Source organism: Palaemon carinicauda, chromosome 15, assembly GCF_036898095.1.
Source record: "Palaemon carinicauda isolate YSFRI2023 chromosome 15, ASM3689809v2, whole genome shotgun sequence".
Lineage (NCBI taxonomy): Eukaryota > Metazoa > Arthropoda > Malacostraca > Decapoda > Palaemonidae > Palaemon > Palaemon carinicauda.
Genome location: NC_090739.1, coordinates 19,647,973 through 19,671,071, shown reverse-complemented (window position 1 = coordinate 19,671,071; position 23,099 = coordinate 19,647,973). Strand labels below are relative to the sequence as shown.

Here is a 23,099-nt window from a genome sequence, read left to right as displayed (position 1 = left end):
GCTGTCTCTGACCCTCCACCAAGGGTGTCAATCAGCTATTGTTATATAACCAGCGGGTAAGTTTAATGTTTAAAAATTATATTTTCATAATAAAATAAATTTAACATACTTACCCGCAGGTTATATACCTTATAATCCCACCCTCCTCCCCTCTAGAGACCTATGGGCATGGAAAATCTGGTGCTGGATGGAATGGTTCTGCCTAGCTCCAGTGATGGCGCTAGTGTACACCTGGCAACTATATCTGCGATTGCCTCGAGTTTTTTGAATTTCTACCGGACAGAAGAATAAAAGCTATTGTTATATAACCAGCGGGTAAGTGTGTTCAAAAATTAATTTTATTTTGAAAATATCATTTTGATGTAATTCCTTTTATCCCAAAAACTGGTGACACCACAAATTAACATTACTGATTATATTCATCTTGGATACTTTACCCAAATTAAACCGACATTGAAAACACTACCCAACAAAAGCAAAACATTTTTATTCAAAATGAAAAATATAGATGTGCTGTTCTATTGATAATTATAGAATTAACCTTTGTTATTTATAGGGTATTACTTTCGGCAACGCTGAAAACCAGCCAAGACAAATTTAGTGGGGGATAATTACCCCATCCGCTAGTTAGCGGGAGGGGTTGGGGTAGCTAGTGCTCACTCACACCTGTTGGTTGAGTAACCACTTTTGCTTTTGGCTCGGTAGAGTGCGGACGTGCCGTCTCTCTCTCCTGTTAAACAAACTGCCTTGACTTTATTACTTTTATTTTTCTTTTGTGTGTATTGGTGTGTTTGGTTATTGTCCCGCTATGCGGACATGTCCAGGGATTGAAGGCCGCCGCTGCGGCACCTTCATGTCGTCCGTGGAGACAGACCCACATCCTTTATGCCCGGCTTGCCGGGGAACTCAGTGTTCGCGGGACAACACCTGTTCTGAGTGTAGGGACTGGCCTGTCTCCGAGTTGGAGAGGTTTGCGCGTAAGAAGAAGAAGTCTAAACGCGAATCTTCGCTTTCAGGGTCTTCCTTGAAATCGAAGAAATCGCGGGCTTCTGCTTCCTCTACGCCAAAATCTCTGCCCGAAGCTAATCCTCGACCAGGCCCTTCCGGGGCACGGTTGAGCAGTAGCGCAAGGTTTGTGACTCCAGGTCAACCCTGTGGGATAGACGAGGGTGGCGGCTCCCCTAGTGAGTCGGCTCCTTCTCTTCCCCCAGGGAGCACCTGTTCCTTTCCAGACCTTGTGTCTTTGTGGCCATCGCTGGGCGTCGATGGTCCCCCTACAAAGGAAGTTCTCCTCGAACTCCTCCAAAGGGGAGCAGAGAGAAGGCAGTCATCTCCTTCCTCTGCGGAGGTCGATCCTCCTCTTCTGGGCACAGGCGCTGTTGCCCGTCGGTCAAGCCGAGAGTCTGGCTCCGACGCCGAGGAGTTGGCTAACCCACCAGGGGTGGTGGCAGGGCTCTCTCCAAGGCAAGCTTCCCCTTTTGGGGGAACATATCTCTCGTTCACAAAAGAAGATTGGCACTGTACATTGGCAACCACCTTACGCTTGTTATAAGCGTAGTTCTCCTTCGGGTGAACTCTTCTCCCCTGCGGAGGAATTATCTGTAGACCTTAATCAATCTCCCCCACGGGCGGAGTCTGTTGAACATAACTCTCCGGAAGTTCGTAGAGTGGAGGGGTGGGTAACCCCTCTCCACCCCAGACGTTCTCCTCCTCGGGCTGTAAGTTGACATCTTTTTGAACCTGCTGGTTCTCCTCACGTTGACCCTTCGGGATCTTGTGACCATCACCCTTTGGGCTGGCGTGATCGTGAGCCTTCGGCCTCTCGTCATGTTGATCCTGCGGGTTCTCATGACAGCAGGAGTCCTTCGGGTCTCCGTCGCGCTGAACCTTCGGACTCTCGCGACTTGAAACCTTCGGGTTTCTGTTACGCTGAACCCTCGGGCTCTTGTAACAATGGTAACGTTGAACCTCCGGGTTCTCGTACCGTCAGTCACGTTGATCCTTCGGGGTCTCGTAACCCGAATTACGCTGAACCCTTGGGCTCTCGTAACTTTAGTCGCGCTAACACTTCGGTGTATCGTGACAGAGAAACTTCGGTTTCTCGTTGCGTTGATCCTTCGGGTTCGCGCAACACAGTTCACGCTGAACTTTCGGGTTCTAGTGACCATAGTCATTCTTTTTATTAGAAAGTTTTCAAACTCTCGTTGTGCTGATCGTTCGCGCACACACAACTTAAGCTATCGTGAACCTTCTGGTGAGTGTAGCAGTGAGTTCTCTCACCAACCTGAGAGCTCTCGCGTGCATGACCAAGTTGGCTCGCATGGCCAAATTGGCGCACACAACCGACTTGGTGCGCGCAAACAAAATGGTGAACATGGCGCACGGGGTCATCCTATGGCGCGCCATATGCGTGAAAATCCTGTTGCTTGCCATGTGCTCGAACAGCCGGTTGCCCGCCATGTGTGTGAACAACCTACTGCGCGCGAACAATGTTATGCTCGCCCAGCGCGCAAACAACCTTATGCGCGTCACGAGTACGAAAAAGGTGCGCGCAATTGGGAAGGGTGTGCGCACGATCACCCTTCCTCCTACCAACAGTCCGGCGCACGAGCGCACGACCATCTTGGCACTCACAATCAGTCTCTCAAGCCCCTTAGGCCTCAATAGAGACAACAGTCGCCTGCACGACCGAACCCAGATCCTATCCCTGAGGGTAGGCCTGTGTCGATCTTGCCTGTAGGGAAGCCTCCTTCAAACAAAAGGGTTAGGAAACCTGCCCGTGACCCCCGTGGCTTAGCACCATATTCGATGTAATGCGCCAAGCCATGAAAGGAGTCTTTCCCCACTCCCAGTCTTTAGGTGACACACCTAGGATCCCTTTATCGCCTCCTCTCTTCCCAGGGTCATCTCCCTATGATCCTAGGAGGAGTTCAGAAGATTCCGCACAGGCGGGTCCTTCTGGCAAGGGGAGACCGTCATCCCCTCGCAAAAGACCTCTGGAGGAGATTAGGCGTGAACCTCAGGGTAGCCCCCTGCAGTTCAAGACGCCACAGGCTAGACCATAGGGGAAAAGGAAGAGGATTCGTCCTACGCCCCACAAGGAGGATAGGGTTACTGTACTTCCTATGGAGACTCCTTCCGTCCTTTACCGGTCGAGATAGTGTCCAAGGAGGCACGACCTGCGACCGGACGGGACTCGCCCCGTACGGCAACGGACTTACATTCCACCTGTAAGCCGATGGAGTCCTCTAGGCCCTTGGGGACAGAGGACCTCCGGCCTCGTGGGAGGGAACCGAAGGATTTGTTCACCATCCCCAAATCCTCGGCCAGGCTTCCTTCCTCACTGCCTCCCAGGCAGCCGGAAGCGAGCACCTCCTCGACAGTCTCCCTATCCCCAGTCTATCCAGTTGATGACTTCGACCCACTCCGGGCTCCTATGGATGAGAGCTCGGACGTGGAAGGGCTGAGCGATCTCGAGGACGACGCTTTGTCAGCAGCCGCTAGCCCTAAGCTTACGGAGGATGAGAGGGAGGAGTCGGAACACGCCTTCTGGCAGGTCCTAGCCTGCTTCAATTTCATCAATGGACTTCCAGATCCATCAGCAGCCTCTCTAGATGGAAAAGAAACAGTCCTTGACCAGTTCTATGGCACTCAGAAAAGTCATAGGACCAGCGCAGCTTTGTCCTGGTCAAAGGGGTTGAAGAGTGCCAAACAGAAGGCAGTGTCCCAGGCAACTGGGTCCACCTCTTCTCTCTGCTCCAAGCTCCTACCTCCTCCGTATGTGTTTCAGAGGAGGTACTACAAGATCCTCGGGGAATCTCTTCCAACGCTGCCTCTCGACCACTCTATAGAGGCACTGTCGAAGGCCAGTCCCTTCGAGAAACTTACGGGACTTCCAGTCTCTTTTTCGGCCTCCGAAATCCTAAACCAGGAGAAGGTGGCGAAGTACGCCATGCAGGCTACTTCGTGGCTGGATTTCTGGTTAGGATCCTTAGGACAACTGATGAGGTCTAAAGACCTGTCTCAGGAGTCCTCCAGGAAGTCTTTGGAGACTTTCCTATTGTCTGGCACTCGGGCCATCGAGTTCCTCTCCCATCAGGTAGTGAACCTTTGGGCCAACGCTATCCTGAAGAGGAGAGATGACGTCATAGGCAAGTTCCATAGACATCTCCCTCAGGCCGAAGTAGCGAGACTGAGAAATGCTCCTTTCGAGGGCAATTCTTTGTTCCATCCCGAGGATGTCGAGCGGGTGGCAGACAGGTGGAGGAAGTCCAGTCAGGGCTCCCTCATCCAAATGGTCTTAACAGCTAGACCTTACTCCTCTCAGCCACAGCGGAAAGCACAGTAAAACCTGCAACTGAAAAGGGCTAGAGACCCAAAACAGCAGAGTAAAAAGGGTGCAAAGCAGGACTTTCACAGCAAAAAGTCCTTTCGTGGAGGAAACGGTAAGAAGGGATCCGGCCGAGGCCGGTCCCAATAAGACAGGCAATCCTCCCACCTGAGGGGGGAGCCTGCAAAGCGGCTGGCAGAGGTGGCTTCACCACGGGGCCGAACCCTGGACGGTTGAGGTGATTCGTTCAGGGTATCGTATCCCGTTCACGCTCTCTCTCCCCTTCCACTGACTCGAGTGACGATTCCATCGAACTCCTGTGTGAAGGGATCCGCACAGGAGTTTGTCCTCAGTGCAAAAGTCCAGTCCATGTTGGAGAAGGACGCTCTCCAGGAGGTCCTCGATGGGTCCTCAGGCTTCTACCGTCGACTCTTTCTTATGAAAAAGGCGTCTGGAGACTGGAGGCCAGTCATCAACCTCTCAGTCCTGAACAGGTTTGTCGAACAGACACCTTTCAGGATGGAGACGGCCGACACAGTCAGACAAGTGATAAGACTCCAGGACTTCATTTGCATTCTAGATCTAAAGGACGCATACTTCCAGATCCCAATTCACCCGTCTTCCAGGAAGTATCTGAGATTCATGTTCAATCGGAAGCATTACCAGTCCAGGGTACTGTGTTTCGGTCTTTCCACAGCACCCCAGGTATTCATGAGAGTATTCGCCCTAGTATCATCTTTGGCTCACAGAGTCGGCATCCGTCTCCTAAGATACTTGGACGACTGGCTGATTCTGGCAGACTCGTAGGCGGCCCTTCTCTGCCACCGAGACGAGCTTCTAAGGTTTTGCAAGGATCTGGGGATCGTGGTAAACCTCGAGAAGTCTCAACTGCTCCCCTCTCAAAAACTGGTATACCTAAGAATGCGATTCGACACCCTAAGGCATAAAGCGCTCCCATCAGACGAAAGGATCCAGAGACTGAGGGAGATAGCACAGGTCTTCCTCAGTTGGGAAGAGCTCCCGGTGCAGTATTGGCTTCGCCTTCTCGGTCACCTCTCTTCCCTGACCCGACTGATCCCCAACAGTCGCCTCAGGATAAGATACCTCCAGTGGCGACTAAAATCCCAGTGGAACCAACACTCAGATTCCCGGGATCACCTAGTCCGCATAGGAATAGAGGAACAGTCGGACCTCGGGTGGTGGCTGGCGGAGCCGAACCTCTGCAAAGGGGTCGATCTTCTCGTCTCTCCCCCGGAATTGATGCTATTTTTTGGATGCATCAAAAGAAGGGCGGGGTCTCACGTGCTGCACCATTACATCTCTGGCCAATGGTCCGAATCAAAAAGGTACCAGCACATAAATCTCTTGGAGATGAAGGTAGCCTTTCTGGCCCTCATAAAGTTCCACCAGGTCCTGGCGGGGCACTCCGTGGTGTTGATGAGCGACAACACCACGGTAGTAGCTTATCTAAGCAAACAGGGCGGTACCATTTCGCAGCAGCTGTGCCATCTTGCAGTAGAAATACTCAGATGGGTAGAGGACAACTCAGTGACTATCAGCTCGCTTCATTCCGGGCAAGCGGAATGTGCTAGCAGACAAGCTGAGCAGAGCGACTCAGATAGTTAGAACCGAGTGGTCTTTGAATCCTCTGATAGCCAACAAAGTCCTGACTTTGTGGGGTTCCCTGATTGTGGATCTGTTCGCAACGGACCTGAATTTCAGGCTCCCGTTGTACTGCTCCCCAGTCCCGGATCCCCAAGCTCTTTGGCAAGATGCTTTCCAACAACGGTGGATAAACCTGGACACTTACGCGTTTCCCCCGATCTGTCTGATGAGAAAAGTCCTCAACCAGGCACGAGCAAGCAACAACTTGCAATTGACCCTCATAGCCCCGCTATGGCATCATGCAGAATGGTTCCCGGACCTTCTGCATCTCCTCCCGGAGATCCCGAGGGAGCTCCCTCCACAGCACGAGCTCCTCAAACAACCACATGCTAACATCTTCCACAAAGCCGTAGCTTCGCTTCGACTTCACGCCTGGAGACTATCCAGCACCTCCTCATACAGAGAGGCTTTTCGCAACCGGTTGCGAAAAGAATGGCTGGACACCTCAGGAGATCCACAGAGGCAGTCTACCAGGTGAAGTGGTCGGTTTTGTGGTTGGTGTCGTGGATGGGGTATCTCTCCCCTCGATGCGTCTGTTCCAACTATAGCAGAGTTTCTTGTATACCTTCTGGAAGATATGCTTCTCTCGGTCTCGGCAGTCAAAGGCTACCACTCAGCCTTGAGTCTCGCCTTTAGACTGCAAGGAGTCGATATTTCCTCCTCGTTGGAATTTTCTTTGCTCACACGCAGTTACGAGCTTACTTGTCCCCAGGCAGAGCTAAGACCTCCCCCTTGGAACGTAGTTTGGGTCCTCAGGTCTCTGAAGGGCTTCCCCTATGAACCACTATGCCAGGCCTCCGATCGCCACCTCACGTGGAAGACGGTGTTCCTGCTCACTCTGGCTTCGGCCAAGAGAGTCATCGAACTTCATGGTCTATCTGCTGATGTCTCCCACTCTAGGAGAAGGGGGGGAAGTAATCCTCAACTATGTCCCTGAGTTTGTAGCTAAGACTCAAAATCCCGGTGTACTGGACTCCAGGTTCGGCCCATTTCGGATAGAGAGTCTTCGTTCTGTACCGAAGATCCGGACCAACTGTTACTATGTCCAGTAAGGAGTCTGAACGTGTTACTTAAGAAGGACAGCAAAAGCTCGCCACCGTGTACGAGCACTTTTTGTCAGCACGGGGAAGGTCAAGAGGAGGGTCACGAGGAATACTATTTCCTCCTGATTAAGGAAAGTAATCGAATACGCTCTATATCCAGATCCTCCTCTGTCCAACCGACCCAGAGCTCATGACGTCAGAGGCACTGCAACGTCTCTGGCATTCAAGAAGAATTTTTCTATGGCACAGGTATTGCTAGCGGGCGTGTGGAAGCGTCAGACGACCTTCACAGTCCACTACCTGAAAGACGTAACCCATAGGAGCATGGAAACCTTCTCCATTGGTCCTGTGGTGGCCGCACAAGTGATCTAATGCCTCACGCTCCTTGATGGGTAAGTAGCAGAGGGTTGAGGGCTGAGGTTACCCGGGTTAGTCTGGGGTGACTGAAAAGAATGTCTGGCTCCCTTCTTTCTTTCTCCTTCTCCCCCCCTGGGGAAACAGCTCCGCAAGACCGAAGCATAGCTGACCTCACCCCTCTGCAAGTAAGATTCATTTCCCTTGTGCATCCTGAGTATGAATAAATACTTTGTTACGTCACCAATACCTCGTGAGGGAGGGTATTAGATACGTCTTAGAACTCATGCTTATCCTCGAGTTCCTACGTAAAAACAAGCCACGAGTCTCTCACACACAAGCTTCTGCTGTCCGCTATCATTGAGTTACCTTGTAACTACTTTGATTTGAGCGAGGGTAGGGTTCCTACTAATTAGATCAAAGATCAATTAGAGGGAACCCTGATCATGACCAAGGCCAGTTGGTAGAACTTCCTCCCTCCTAAGAGTAAGTCACCCTATAAATAGCGAAGGTTTGTATCTGTGTCGGAACAAATAACAAATTTGGAAATAATTTGTATTTTTCCTAACATACAAAGCTGGAGCTATTTATACAAATTGGCCCACCACTCTGTCCTCCTAGAAGTCGTGCCAGAAAGCAAAAGTGGTTACTCAACCGACAGGTGTGAGTGAGCGGGGTAGCTAGTCTACCTCAACCCCCTCCCGCTAACTAGCGGATGGGGTAATTATCCCTCACTAAAATTGTCTTGGCTGGTTTTCAGCGTTGCTGAAAGTAATATCCTATAAATAGCTCCAGGTTTGTATGTTAGGAAAAATACAAATTATTTCCAACTTTGTTATTTTTGTAAAAGCTTACAAAGGTTTCATTCAGTATTTAATATCTAAAATTATGAATAATGAAAAGCATACTATGAGCTATTTTTATTTCCAAATTAACTAAAATACATCAAGGGTTACTATGTGCACTTACAATCACTACAAATACTTATGAATATAACTTAAATTTGCTTTTCTTCTAATGTTGGAAATTCCATGTAATCAATCCCAATTATATTGATATCTGGAATCACATCTTCAAGCAGCACACACAAAAATTTTACATTATCAATGCTGTCAAGACCTGACACATCCAAAGTCTTCAGTTTCCTGGAACAAGGAATTAAAATAATAAAACACTAAACATACATACATGGAATTTAAAATAAGTACAAGAAAAGTAATAAAACATAATAAGATGTCAAATAAGAAAGACTTGATGCAATAGATTATTATTTTACTTATGCCAAAATATCTTGGATTAGAAACAAGTGACATTTTCAAACAAGGAACATTCCTTGAGATAGTGTAGTAGATGTAGTCACCGTTTTTGCTCATTACACTTATCAGTATCTATTTTGTGTTGTTACAACTACAGTTTACTTAATAACATAGTGAACAACAGCAATTTGACCTATCACAATATGACTTGCACAATTCCAAATCATGATTATGGTTTAATGTTTTTACCTATTGTCAGCTTATGGCTACTAGTCCTTTTTTAGAGCACATTGCCTTTTCTTTATATTCACCCTATGGTGTTCTGATGACACTTTTCCTAAATTTTTCCCGAAAGTACTCCGATGACATATTTGCTGTTATCCAATAATTATTTTGATGAAATATTTGCTAAAGTTTGCAGCATAGTTCAAGAAAAACTAGATTTGCATCAGCATGAGGCCAGATGCTGGGCTTAGTCAAAAATCTGTACAGAATGCTACAGTGCCGATGTTAACCCTTTTACCCCCAGGCTTTTTGGAAATTTCCAACCCTTAACCCCCAAGGGGTTACTTTTTTCCCAGCACATTTTGGTGTATATTTCTTTTAAATTGCTCTAACAGCCTTAATTTTTGTCATAGAGAGGTCAGGTTGGTCTCATTCTCTTGGAAAATGTCTGAATTTTCTCAAAAAATTATAAAAAATATGAAAAAAATATTTTTTATAGCATTTTTTTTGCAAGGACGTACCGGTACGTCCATGGGGGTAAAGGGATGGCTTTTGTGAAACGTACCAGTACGTCCTTTGGGGGTAAAAGGGTTAAAATAATAGTTTGCATTGAAAAAATTATTCTTTATTTCTTTTCACATATATATGCCCTAATCACATCTTAAAAATGTCTATCAGTAGTGGGGAAGCAACCGTCCCCCACCTGGCTCGCTGACTATTCCCTTAGTTCTCAACTGTCAGAGAGTACACATTTCTCTAGCTGGAGCTAATATTTGGCAGAACTTTATTAATATTTACTTTAATTTTCCAGTGTGTTTCATCAAGTGATTTGTTTCTTTAAGGATGCCTCCCATTATGCAGAAATATCCAGGAGTACTGCCTAATACCTTCGGCACTTTCACGAGTGTACTTTATGTCAATCATCATCATCTGTAGTGTTCTCAGTGCCAAGGGCATGCTTGTTCCCAAGTTTCCCCTATTAATGATTGTAATGGCTCCCATCCTTCCTGTGTGAGAAGAATTGCAGAAGAAGGAAGAAGAATCCTAAGAGGGATTCTTCGCCTCCAGGGTCATCCTTGAAGTCGAAGAAGGCCCAAGCAGCAGCTTCCACCCCCGGTACTCTTCTGTCTGACATTTCTCTTCTGACTTCCTTTGGGAGCCAATTGAGTAAGAGTGGTGGTCCTTTAACCTTATGGCAAGCCCTGGGGTAGGGAAGTTCATCCGTTTCCTCTAGTGAAATGGAAGAACCTCTTCGGGGAAACCCTCTTTTCTTTTTTTTAGGTTTGATGCTTCACATATGCTGTAGCCCTCCTTGGGTATCCATGGTTCCCCATCGGAGGATAAGCTGCAGCAGTTCCTTGCTTCCAGACGCCTGTCAGAGGTCAGTGCCAGGAGACTACGGTCGTTGCCCCTTCGACTACAGATGATCAACTTTGTCTTGCCTCTCCAGATCCTGTGCCCATGTTTTTAAGAGTCATTACTTCAGCAAGCAGATTACCCTCGCCCAAGCAGATTACCCTCGCCCAAGCAGATTACCCTCGCCCTTCTAGGAGCTCGCCTCCTGAGCATTGCCCTTCGGAGCATGATTGCCAGGTTGCTGCACAACCTCGGCGCGATCCTTACCCTCTGGAGGAAGATCCTAGACCTGCCCTTTAGAGGAGATCTCTTACTCCAAGGACGACCCGCCACCTAGATGACCTTCTCCAAGGACTAAAGCTTCCAGACTCTCATCTTTCCATTCTTCCAGACCACGAGTTTCCTCAGGGAGTGCTTCACTTAATTGTCAGCCTCATCTTAGACCATCTCCTTGCAATTCCAGCCACGCTTCAGCCGTGTCTTTAATTACAATCTAAGTTCCGCCCTCTCACTGTATGAGAGCCTCGCCTGATCCTGCTCCTTGCAAGTATAGAACATCGCCTTCCTACTCTACTAGACTTTCTTACCCGAGGAATTCTGTCTCCCTTTGCCATGCTCACCATGAGCGATCTTCTCCTAGACTCGTTTTGAAACACGAGCTAACCTACCGATCACCAGGTTTTATCTCATCGGGTCTGTCCTGTCAAAAGTGTTCCTGCAAGCCTTCCCTGGATGCTCCTCGCCTTGTTGCTCGCGCCACAAGTCCTCCAGATGATCATCTCCTCACTTCACTTTGAGAATGCAAAGGAGTTCTAGGCACCTGTGTCACACATGCTCAGCACTCAAGCAATTTTATAATCTTTCCCTGTTAGAAAACAATGTGTGTTAGTGCTTAAACAATCTTTCCTCGTTAGAGAACAAGTGGGGCTCATCTCACAATCATAGGCAATATCCCTCATCCGATTGTTAAAGCGTTTTCTAGTAGAACTAAATCCTAACTTTTCACCTGTTCATTCTAGACATGAAAGTTGTCATCATCATCGAGTGTATACTTCTTCAAGGTGCTCTTAATCAGATTGCCACAAACGCTTGTCATCTATTCGCCATAGACTCGTCCTAATCTCATCATAAGTGACAGACTGTCTGCTTCCGAAGGCACACAATAGGTAAGCCTTCTCCTTCAGAAGAGTTGCAACTACTCTCCCAAGCAAGTTTGGGGGCTCCCAGGAGGGAGGAGGATCCTGCTTCTACCCTCTCTTACCCTAGCATTGTTCGACAGGTGTCTCTGGTGGAGAACTATCAGCTCTTGCCAATTGAGTTCTTTGAAGAACATCCATCTCCAGTAAAGAGGAAAAAGACCCATGACCCATTAACCACCCTCTATATTATAACTCTTGACCCATCAACCACCCTCTAAATAACAAGGCACTAGTAGACCCAAGGACATTGGCTAGCAACCTCTCTCCCTTCTCAGCAGGCATCCATAAGAGGGAGAGGAAAGACACTATGACTGCCCCAAAGGCAGCCCCTTCTCAGGATCCTAGGCTTTCTTGTTTGCTGCAAGCATTGAAGATTCCAGGATCCTAGACTTTAATGGATGCTGCAAGCATTGAAGATTCCAGAGCAAGACACTTCAGCTGGAGCTACTCGTCAGTCTGGAGATGATGGCATTGAAGAGAGGGATTTAGTAGAGTCAGAGTCGGAAGGCTCTGAAGGAGATCCTCAGCCAATAGTTTCTGGTCCTCAAAGGCAGAAGGGGAACCAGACTCGACTTTCCTGAAAGTACTTCACTGCAAAGTGAACGATATCACCTCCAAAAGACAAAATGGTGGCAATTGACCTTCTTTGTCATGGCCCTAGTCTTGCCAGACTCAAACTTGAGCTTTCAGGGTTTTTTGGCCAAGGAGATTTTAACCAAGATAGAAACTCGGCTTTCAGGGAACAACGATTTGCTTAGGGCACAGTTCCTCCCGCTTGATCCTGGCAGCCTTTCCCCCGCAATGCAAATAATATTGCATGCAGGAGACCCTTCCTCTCCTCTTCCACTTGATTTTGGCAGCTGGATTGGTGACAACAGGCTTCTCTTGAGAACGGTTAGTAGTGGTCCCAGTTTCCTTCTCGGTGGCAGAAGCGTCGGGCATAGCGATCACTTCAACGACAACAATGCAGGCGGTTTCTGGATTGACCATTGGTCTGGCGCTGTCAGCTTTTTGGCAGACACCAAGGATCTTACCAATTCAACCAAGAAGCAAGTTCTTAAGGACAATGTTCTGACAGGGGTCAAGGCAGTGGAATTTCTTATGAACCAGGCTGCAAACCAATGGGCAAATTGGGTACTTAAATGAAGAGAGGTAATTACTGCTCGTTTCTATACACACATCAGTCGTCAGGAGGGACTTAACCTCCGCAACTCGTACTTCAACAAGCCATCACTCTTTCCAATACTAGAGATTGAGGCAACAGTCAAAAAGTGGCGGAGAGACCCACGACTTCATCCTTAAGAGGGAATGTCCTTTTGCCAACCCAACCTTCGATGTCAGGACAAGGGAATTCTTCTGCCCAACCAAACCGTAAATTGACACTTAAGAGGAGCAAGACCTCGACAATCAATCCTCAAAACCTCTTCTAGTCTTTTCACCCTTAACAGAATCGGGGTCGAGGAAGACATTGGCCCTTCCTCCCACCAGTGGAGGGGTTCCTACGGACCAATAGGGAGAGGTCGTGTTTCAACAGAGCAAAAAGATGGATAGAAGGTCCCCTCGTTTATCAGCTCTCCCTCTCCAAGTCATCCTCCGATAACATCATCAAATTCCTGGGGGTCAGCAGATCTTGGCCTGCAGAAGGAAGTATGTACAGCACATGCTGCTGAAGGGTAACGACCACTCTCCAGGCTTCTTCAGTCGACTCTTTCTTGTAAGCAAAGTGTCTGGAGCCTGGAAACCGGTCATTGACCTCTCAGTTCTTAACAACTTCATCCGCCAAACACCCTTCAAGAAGGAGACAGTGGCCATGGTTAGGCAAGCTAAAAGACTGCAGGATTACATAGTGACTCTGGATCTGAAAGATATTTACTTTCGGATCCCGGTTCACCCCTCCTCCAGGAAGCATCTCCGGATAGTGAAAGCAGGCAAGGTCCTTCAGTTCTGGTTCTCTGTTTCGGCCTGTTGACAGTGCTCCAGGTCTTCAAACTAATCTTCTTGTGGGTTCATGGCAACGGGATCCGCCTGCTTCACTGCCTGGACGATTGGTTGATTCTAGCGGAATCTGAGTAGGAACTCAATTGGGAGGTCTATCTGGGGACAGACATTGACACCGTCCCAAGGAGAGTTGTCAGATTTGCAAGAAGGCAGCTCTTCCCTTCCTGCAATTGTTGCAGGAAAACTCCTTGGACATTTGATGTCTTGAGAGTAGTTAGTGCCAGGAGGCCGATCGCGCCTAATATCCTTCCATGGAAGAAAGTTAGCATGGACATGTCTTAACGACCCATTCTTCTCTCTGTAAGAATAGAGATGAATTCAGGAGGGACCTCAGATGTGGTTGGAGAAAGAAAACCTACAAGGATGCCCACTCATGCTGCCTCCTCCAGAGTTCCATCTCTTTTTGGACACTTAACAAAGAGGGAAGGGGAGCCCACCTATGCCGACACATGATATCTGGCTCCTGGATGGAGGAAGATTGCTGGGATCTCAGCATTGATAATATCTCTCTAATTTTGTATTACTCTTAAAATTTTAGTTGTGATTCTCGACAGCAAATACTTTTGAGAAACGCATTAGATCTGTGTCTTCTTCAATTGCACAAAAAATTGGCTTATTGAGAAAGTCTTAATTTATTCTCAAGAAGTGTTTTAATTCTTTCTTTCTACCTTGTTTTGGGTACTGTTTTCCTGTCTGCTCTTCAGCTGCTGATTTTCATCTTAATTTGTTGGACTGGAACTTACGGTCTTATTTCTTATTCCTGATCTAAATATTAATCTTTGGCACAGTTGTTCAATTAGTTCATTATGCATGTTGCGTAAGATTTTTCATAATTCTCACCATCCTTTACATTCAGATCTTCCTGGAAAGTTCCATCCAGTTCGTAATATTAGGCATGCAGTTAATTCTAATAGTCAGGCCTTCTCCACCATGAGGCTCAATACTACACAGTATTCTAGAAGTTTTATACCAGCTGTAACCAAGTTGTGGAATGATCTTCCTAATCGGGTGGTTGAATCAGTATTACTTAATAAGTTAAAAACTTACAGCAAGTGTTTTTATGTAGAACAGGCTGACATAAGTCTTTTTATAGTTTATACAGTATATGAATTATCTGTTTTAATGTTGTTAAATGTTTTTTAGGATATTTTAATTTTTCATTACTTCTTATATTGTTTACTTATTTTCTTTCCTTACTGGGCTATTTTTCCCAGTTGGAGCCCTTGGGCTTATAAATAAGTAACTTGCTTTTCCAGCTAGGGTTGTGGCTTAGCTAATAATAATAATAATAATAATCACGAACGTTTTGGAGATGAGAGCAGCCTCTGTAGCTTTTAAAGAGGTTTGCCCTCTTCTAACAGGTCACTCAATGGTATTTATGAGTGAACATGGAGGTACTATGTCTCTGCAGCTGTGTTATATGGCAGCGAGGACTCTTGAGTGAGCAGTAACAAATAAGGATGTTAGTCGGGGCCATATTGCTCCAGTGCGTTTAAGATATGTCAAACTCCTCACTAGGCATAGTAACAACTGATCTGGATCATTGCTTACAGAATGTTGACTCTTAATCTGAAAGGGCCCAAATCTAGGATCCAATACCCCCGGATTTGGAGGCTTTGCAATAACTCTGGGATGAAGCCATGTGTTACCTCCCTCCATCCCCTTGAATGGGTGATGTCGTATGAGAGACCATGAAGTTCGCTAACTCTCTTTGCTCAGGCTAAAGCGAGTAGTAACTCTGTCTTCAATGTTAGAGTACGATCTTTTACATGGCGTAATGGTTCATAGGAAATATTTACTCCTTTCAGAGCAAGGTATACAAGGAACTCTGCTATAATTGGAATAGTAGCATCCAGTGGAGAGGTATTCCTTCCACAACACCACCCACTTTGCCTGATCTACGGAGGCAGAAGACTTTCGCACGAAGCTGGACATCCTCTTTTCAACTTGTTGCGAAAAGCCTCTCTGAGAGAGATGCTGGATAGTCTCCAGACGTGAAGCCGAAGAGACGGGACAGTCTTATGAAAGATGTTCATGTGAGGTTGTTTGAGTAGATCTGGTAGTGGAGGTAGTTCTCTCGAGAGATCTACTAGAAGTTGCAGAAGGTCTGGAAGCCATTCTGCATGATGCCATAGCAGAGCTATGAGGATCATCATTAAATTGTTGGATGCTCTATGTTGTCCCATCGTTGTTGGAAGACCATTCGGAGCCCACTATCTGAGTCGCTCTGCTCAGATTGTCTGAGAGCACATTCCTCTTGCCCGGAATGAAGCGAGCTGATAGGGACACCAAATGTTCTTCTGATCATCTTAGAATCTCTACTGAAAGATGGCATAGGGGCTGCAAAAAGGGTACAGCTTTGTTTGTTTATGAAAGCCACCACAGCAGTGTTGTCTCTCATCAACACCACACAGTGACTTGCCAGCAACTGGTGGAACTGAAGGAGAGCTAGAAAGGCTGCTCTCATTTCCAAGAGGTTTATGTGCTGGTACCTGACTCTGACCATAGGCCTGAGACCTTGTGTTGCAGCAAATGGGCCCCCATCTTTTTTTGATGCATCTATACAGAGCAGCTAACCCGGAGGAGGGACGAGAAAATCTTACCCTTTGCAAAGGTTTTTGTCTGCCACCCACCATAGCACATGCGTCACTTGGTCCTGAGTAATGAAAACTGGAGTGTGTGGGGAGTCTGAGTGTTGGTTCCACACAGACTTTAGCTGCCATTGCAGCGATCTGATCCTGAAGCAGCTGTTTGGAACTGGACGGAGCAGGGAAGTTAGGTGACCTAGGAGATGTAACCACTGTTGGGCTGGTAGATCTTCCTATCTGAGGAAGAGTCTTGCCACTTCTCTCAGCCTGTGTACTCTTGTCTTTCTGTTTGTTGGTGCCTATAATCATAGAGATAAACCAATCTCTGAGATAGAAGCAGTGACAACTTCTCGAGATTTATCATGATCCCCAGATCCTGACAAAACTCCAGAAGCATATCCCGGTGATGGCGAAAGGTCATCGCCGAGTCTTCTAGAATAAGCTAATCGCCGAAATATCTGAGAAGACGAAGGCTGTTCTTGTGAGCCCAAGATGACAATAGGGCGAACACCCTGGTGAAGACCTGAGGTGCTGTTGCGAGACCGAAGCAGAGAACCTTGAACTGGTATCTTTAGTTCTCATGTATAAATCTGAGATACTTTCTGGAAGACAGATGGACTGGGATCTGGAAGTACTGAATGCATCCTTGAGATCCCATGTGCACATGAAGTCCCTTTGTCTTACAGCCTGGTTAACCATGTCTGCCGTCTCCATTCTGAACGGAGTCGGCTGGACAAACTTGTTTAGGGGTCAGTGATCTATGACTGGTCTCCAGTCTCCTTGTTTTACAAGAAAGAGTCGACTTTAGAAACCTTAGTGACCTTGTTTGGAGGTTCTTCAAGCCCTTCAGGGAAAGAAACTGGCCTTCCGCTGAAGGTGGATTCAGGCGGAGGTGTTGAGACCGCGCTTGCTCGCGATTCCCGTACTCCTAATTTGAATTGCTCATGGAAACTGGCAAGTCACACGTGAAATCGGGAGATTCATGTGTTAACAAGCGTGATTCATGAGCGATAGGTGCCGATCGAGAAGGGTGAGACCCTAAGGGCTTCTGTTGCACTGGAGGACTCTGTTGCACTGGAGGACCACTCATGCTCGCCAGTGTAGGCAATGAGGGCCCCTGAACCAGAGGAACTCGAAGGGTTGGAGAACGTGTCACCGCGATGGGACGCGGCTGAGAGCGTTTAATGGGCGAGCGCTTAGATAAAGCACCCCAGGCAGCAAAGAGCGCTGGGTGTAGCTTAATCAGATGGCTTTCTTGAGGGTTGGTCAATAGAAAGATCAGGTTTGGTTGGAGGTTATTGAGGAGATGTACAAGCTGTAGAACATCACGTGGTTTGTGAACGTCTACCTTGTCCTCGTGAAGAGGAACGCTTAGGCTTGGATTGCGAACGTTCAGTTCATGATCTTGAAGGTGTGAATGTCCAGAGGGTCTAGCTTAGAACATGAGCGTTGGCCTCGCGATTGTGAACATCACCCTCGCGATCTTGATCGTCGACCACGTGATCGTGAAAGTCACTCTCTCCCTCGTGAACGTGCGCGCCGCCCCCATGATCTAGGTTGTCGTGATCTAGAACGCGAGCGTCCAGATCTAGACCTAGAATGTCTAGCTCGTGATCATGAAGTTCGCGATTGTGAGCTTTTAGCTCGAGAGTCGGAACACCTTCTTAAAGAAGAGCGCCGAGATTGTGATATCCTTTAGTCTCATGAGCATGAAGCTCTAGTTCGACGTTTTCACGAGGAAGAGCGGCGAGATCATGATGACCTTTGATCTCAAAGATGATCTTCGAAAGGTTGCAAACGACGTCCAGATGAAGATAGTCCCGAAGGATGAGAAGATGGTGGGTCTCACTCATGCAAACAGCTAGCAGATGGAACGGTGGCTGCTTGAAGATCATCATTGCCTGCAGCGGGAAGGAGCTTAGCTCACAAGTTGGAACCATTCTTGTGGGGCGAGATAAAAGGCTGAGGGTTAGGAGACGATGAAGTCCCATGATGGCGAACTGGTTCGTCGTCAGCTGGAGGGCATTGGAGGGGCGATTGTCTTAAAGCCTGGAAGGGGCAGGAGAGGGCAAAAGGTGGACTTCATACAGGTCTAGAACAAAAGATGTTAAAGGCTCTGGAGAAGGATCCTTCCTAGTGCCATGCTAAAGGAGCTGCAGCAATGCTTACTTCGAAGGGGGAGCAGACACCCTCAAAGATGGCCACACCTGCAACATATCTGCAAGTGATAATGGTTCCCCGTCAGCTGGAGATGAAGGTACTCCGCTAGGGGAAGCAAGACCCGCCCCGTACCCCAAGGTTGCCATGGCGTTATCTGATCTGCATTCCTGTTCGATCGCTCCCCGGAGGAAGGCAAACAAGGAGGAGCATCGGGAAGACATTTGGGCCTGCGTGAAGAAGAGGCTCGCAGTTTCCTTACCCCGGGAGAGAAAGATCACTTTTAGCCTTCTACTTCCTGTGGCGCCCAAATTTCTCCCACTGGGAGTCAGGCCACTCCCTACACTTGTTGCAAGGTGAGCAACGCCCCCTGCAGGTCGGAATTAAGGAACGAGGGTTGGTCTCCACCGACGACATGAAGGTACTGCAAGTGGCGCCCTCGTGACCAGGGCATGTTTGCATTGGAGTGTCGGGGAAGAAGCACAGTCACACCTGTAAAAGAAAGAGCAAAGAGCATGAGCAAAGTCAATGGTATTCTTGAGGAGGAGAGAGAGAGGAGACGTCTCCTCTCTACAAGCCAAAAGAAAAAAGTGACATAGTTCACAGATGTGCGAGTAGATAAATATAGGTGGCAGCAGGAACCCTCCCCTCATACCCAGTACAGTGGTTGGGCAGGGTTGCCACCTCGCACTTTTAGTGTAATGGCTACCTTCCAACTGCGCCGAAAGATAATCCACACAAATAATGTAAGATTTGTTAGTCGGAGAACAACTGGTAAATGTGTTACATTCCTTATAAGGGTTGCCCTAAAAACTATTGAGGCAAGCTTCGGCTATTGAGGCAAGCTTCGGACAGGAACCTCACCCTGAAGACTGTTTTCCTGCTGGCTTCAGCTTCGGCTAAATGTGTTAGCAAGCTGCATGGGCTCTCCTTCAACATCACCCATTCAAGGGGTGGAGGCAGGTTTCTCTCTTCCCCTCGATCCATATTGTCACGAAAATCAGAACCCATCAATATACGATTCCAGATTTCTATCTTCCCTAGTTATGAGTGTTAGGGACATAACCACCGATGACACTGACCAGCTTTTACAATGTCCTTTGAGAGCTGTAAGGTACTTGCTGAAGCACTAGGACCACACGACCCTGGCTATATCACCTTTTGTGAGTACAAGGAGAACCAAGGAAATGTAGTTTCACAACACAGCAATGAATCCCTTGAACGGTTAATCCAAGAATGCATATCAAAGCCATTAGAAGACATCCCAATTACTATCTCGATCATGGCTAGAACCAAGTGACACTTTCCCAGGATTCATGAGAAGACTTGAAGGCTATCAACTTATTGAGGCATTAGTTGTTTTCATACACAACTATAGGGGGTAAGGCTTGCAATAAAATAAAAGGGAAAATAAATTTTGTTTTTTATCAACATTTTACCAGTTTTGAGAAGGAAGCCATATGAAGCTTAGGAGAGATTTATAGAAATAATTTCCAAATATGTATGGACTACCCACATCATTTCCAAATATGTATGAACTACCTACATAAAATACTATCAAGGTCACTACTGTAGAACTGAAAGTAGTGCTATAATATAGTATAATGTATTAATTTTCAAAAACATAAAATTTTACTTACTTCAACCTTGCTAAGGCAGAAAATCCTCGTTCTGAAATGCCAGTACAGTTACTCAAGTTCAGGTACTCCAAAGTGTTGGCATACTGACCACATATTCGGTCAATACACCAATCATCAATATACTCACTATTTGAAACATCCAGCCATTTTAGATATTCTAAATTACCTGGAAAAATGAAGAAATGTATTAGTTTTAAGTTGATGAGGTGGTTGACTATTCAACATCAAGTGACACACCAAGTGACCACCCAAGAAATTTTTAAGCCATTCTTACAGGGATCCATCATTAGGGTGAAAGCTCACTCTTTGTGATTCCTTGGCACATTGATTCTTCATAAATAACATAAAAATCTACAGCACCGTGGAATTTTAATCAACAAATTATAGATCAAAAAATTTTTTTAGGAACAATATAGTGAATACATAATGTAATCTTGCTGATAAGCACTACAGTGAAGACATACTATAAGCCCTAATGTTCCCTATGGGAATGTTCTTTGCCTATTACTATTTATATCATATACGGTAAGTACAATAAGTATCTTGACCGCAAAACACTATTTACATTTACTGTGTCATCTCTTGAGTGTATATAGCTCATGCGTCAATTCTCTTACCGGATTTAGGTAAAAGAGGTACTTTGTGCAATCTATCTGGAATGAAGTTGATCCCCAACAAAACCTAGAGTATATCTATATTTTTCACTGGTCTAGGACATTAGATCCTTCCAACCCAGACATTTATAAAGACAATTTTCATTTATATATACAGTATAACTCCTTTAAAAACCACCTTTCCAGAAACACCATTAATGCTGCCCAAATCTGGGTATTATACCCTAAGATAGCAGCAACCCAGAGGGATAATGAAGACCTACAGCACTTCAGGCAGGAAAGTTCCGCCCTTTCGTGACGGAATTTCGTCATAGATGACGGAGACATTTGGAGGCCAATGAAGACAGACATCCAGAAATTGGTCCACAAAATTTCCTTCCTGTCAGACATCAAAGATCACAAAGCACACAGAATCTTAGATAGAGGACTTTAAGACAGCCGATCATTGCCTCGGTCGCTCATATTCACGTCGACATTGTATGACCCCTAACCCCCTCCAAGGGATAGAGATAATTTTTCATCACCATAGAATAGAATACCGGATGGACTGAGTCATCAACTGTCAACAGCAGATGGCAAAAAGTTGCGCAAATGCTTTGATTGGGTTGACAATCACAGAGTTTCTTAATGCATAAGCAGTGATAAGAGAGAGAGAGAGAGAGAGTGAGTTTTCTCTGGCATCTTGACATCAGCTCTATGGAATCCCCTTGTCGCGACAAAATTAATTCACATGACGACATACAGTCAAGAAGTCAATGGTATGGTTGAGGGTTTCCATGGCACCCTTATAGCAGCACTCACTATCAAATGTGAGGATGGAAAGAGGAAAAAGGTTTTAAAATGTATCCTATTAGGACTGAGAACAGCCTCTTGTGTACCCCTTAACACTTCACCAGGGGAGGCACTCTACGGACAATCATTAGCAATGCCTGCAGAAGTATTTCGGGATTCAAATGAACACACCATCCCTCTCTAACATCTGTAAAAGCATTAGAGGAAAGTTTCCAGCACAAAAAACACACCTCGTCCAGGAAATCCTACATCCCTACAGATCTAGAACGTACAAAATATGTGTTAATAGAACTAGATTCACACCAACACTCCATCACCATTATACTGCACGAGGAACCGCATCTCATATACAGCGAAAACAGAAATACTATGAAATGTCTACATAAGGCAGAAATACTTGGGTATTAACAGACAGGTTTAATTATTATTATTATTACTTGCTAAGCTACAATCCTAGTTGGAAAAGCAGCATGCTATAAGACAAAGGGCTCCAACAGGGAAAATAGCCCCGTGAGGAAATAAAATAAGGAAATAAGATAACAAGAGAAGTAATTAACAATTTAAATCTTTCGCATATAAACTATAAAAACTTTAAAAAATAGGAGGAAGAGAAATAAGACAATAGTGTGTGAGTGTACCCTCAAGCAAGAGAACTCTAACCCCAGACAGTGGAAGACCATGATACAGAGGCTATGCTATGGCACTACTCAAGACTAGAGAACAATGATTTGATTTTAGAGTTTCCTTCTCCTATTAGAGCTGCTAACTATAGGTAAAGAGTCTCTTCTACCCTTACCAAGAGGAAAGTAGATGCTGAACAATTACAGTGTACTAGTTAACCTCTTGAGAGAAGAATTGTTTAGTAATTTCAGTGTTGTCAAGTGTATGGGGAAAGAGGAGAATGTGTAAAGAATAGCCCAGACTATTCTGTGTATGTGTTGTCAAAGATGAAATGATTCATAATCACAGAGAGGGATCCAATGAAGTACTATCTGGCCAGTCAAAGGCCCCAATAACTCTGTAGCGGTAGTATCTTAACAGATGGCTGGTGCCTTGGCTAACCTACTACATACATACATCCCAGAGGACGCTTCAATCACCAGTCTTTGATTAGGTGGGGGGAGATTGTAAGAACTGTTTCTAAGTAATATATCACATGACCTTCTATTGACGGCATGAAAATGGACTTACAACAAACACAAGATAATGTCACAGATATTTTTTATTTCTGGAACAACGCCATTTTACCTTTGTCAAACTAATATTTAATAAAGAATGTTGTAAGCTTTCAATTAAGATGATTAAAATGGTTCTTTTCCTGTAAATAAAATATATTTCAAGTGTTTACCAGGTGTGTTTCTACATGTTTCCTTCTACCTTTCTGCTTACAAGGAGTAGCAATATGTTAGATGTGTGTGTAAATAAATCGGTTAATCCAAGACAGGAAATGCTCATAGCTTTCACAGCTGGTATTCCAATGGATTGGTTTCTGATCTTTTTTTATCTTCAATTCTCCTTTAATCGTGCAATTGCAGGGTTCTGCCCCTCCAAAATAATTATTCTAGTAAGAGATTAAAAATTATATTTTCAATTCATAAAAGTTATTTCATAGCAAGGGCCCTCCTCCCTTCCCAGAACAGGACATCTGATGGTTTGGCACAAAGAGTTTAGTGTGTCATGCTCATCCCTAAACAACAAAAAAGAGGCCTCTCATTCTGGAATGGTACAAGATGGAATAGTTGGGAAAACCTTTCTACAAATATAAGGTAGTATAAGTATAAGATTACAAACACCCTCCCCCCATATTCACAGGGGTTAAGCAATAGATATTAGCACCCAGGTAATGCTAGAAATCTGTGAATATGTACCTTATTGTACTAAC

The 23,099-nt window shown here is 45.9% G+C and overlaps 1 protein-coding gene across 4 annotated transcripts in view; it reads right to left on the bottom strand.

Annotated features, from left to right (window-relative positions):
- Positions 1-8,300: 8,300 nt before the first annotated feature.
- LOC137654505 (distal membrane-arm assembly complex protein 2) overlaps positions 8,301-23,099 on the bottom strand; it is a 347,277-nt gene continuing 332,478 nt past the window's right edge. For all 4 annotated transcript variants that reach the window (XM_068388180.1, XM_068388182.1, XM_068388181.1 and 1 more), the window contains 2 exons: positions 19,812-19,977; positions 8,301-8,537 (listed from right to left, as the gene is read on the bottom strand). In XM_068388180.1, coding sequence (XP_068244281.1) covers positions 8,390-8,537; positions 19,812-19,977 — 314 coding nt within the window. In that variant the 3' untranslated portion in view covers positions 8,301-8,389. The remainder of the gene's footprint in view (positions 8,538-19,811; positions 19,978-23,099) is intronic.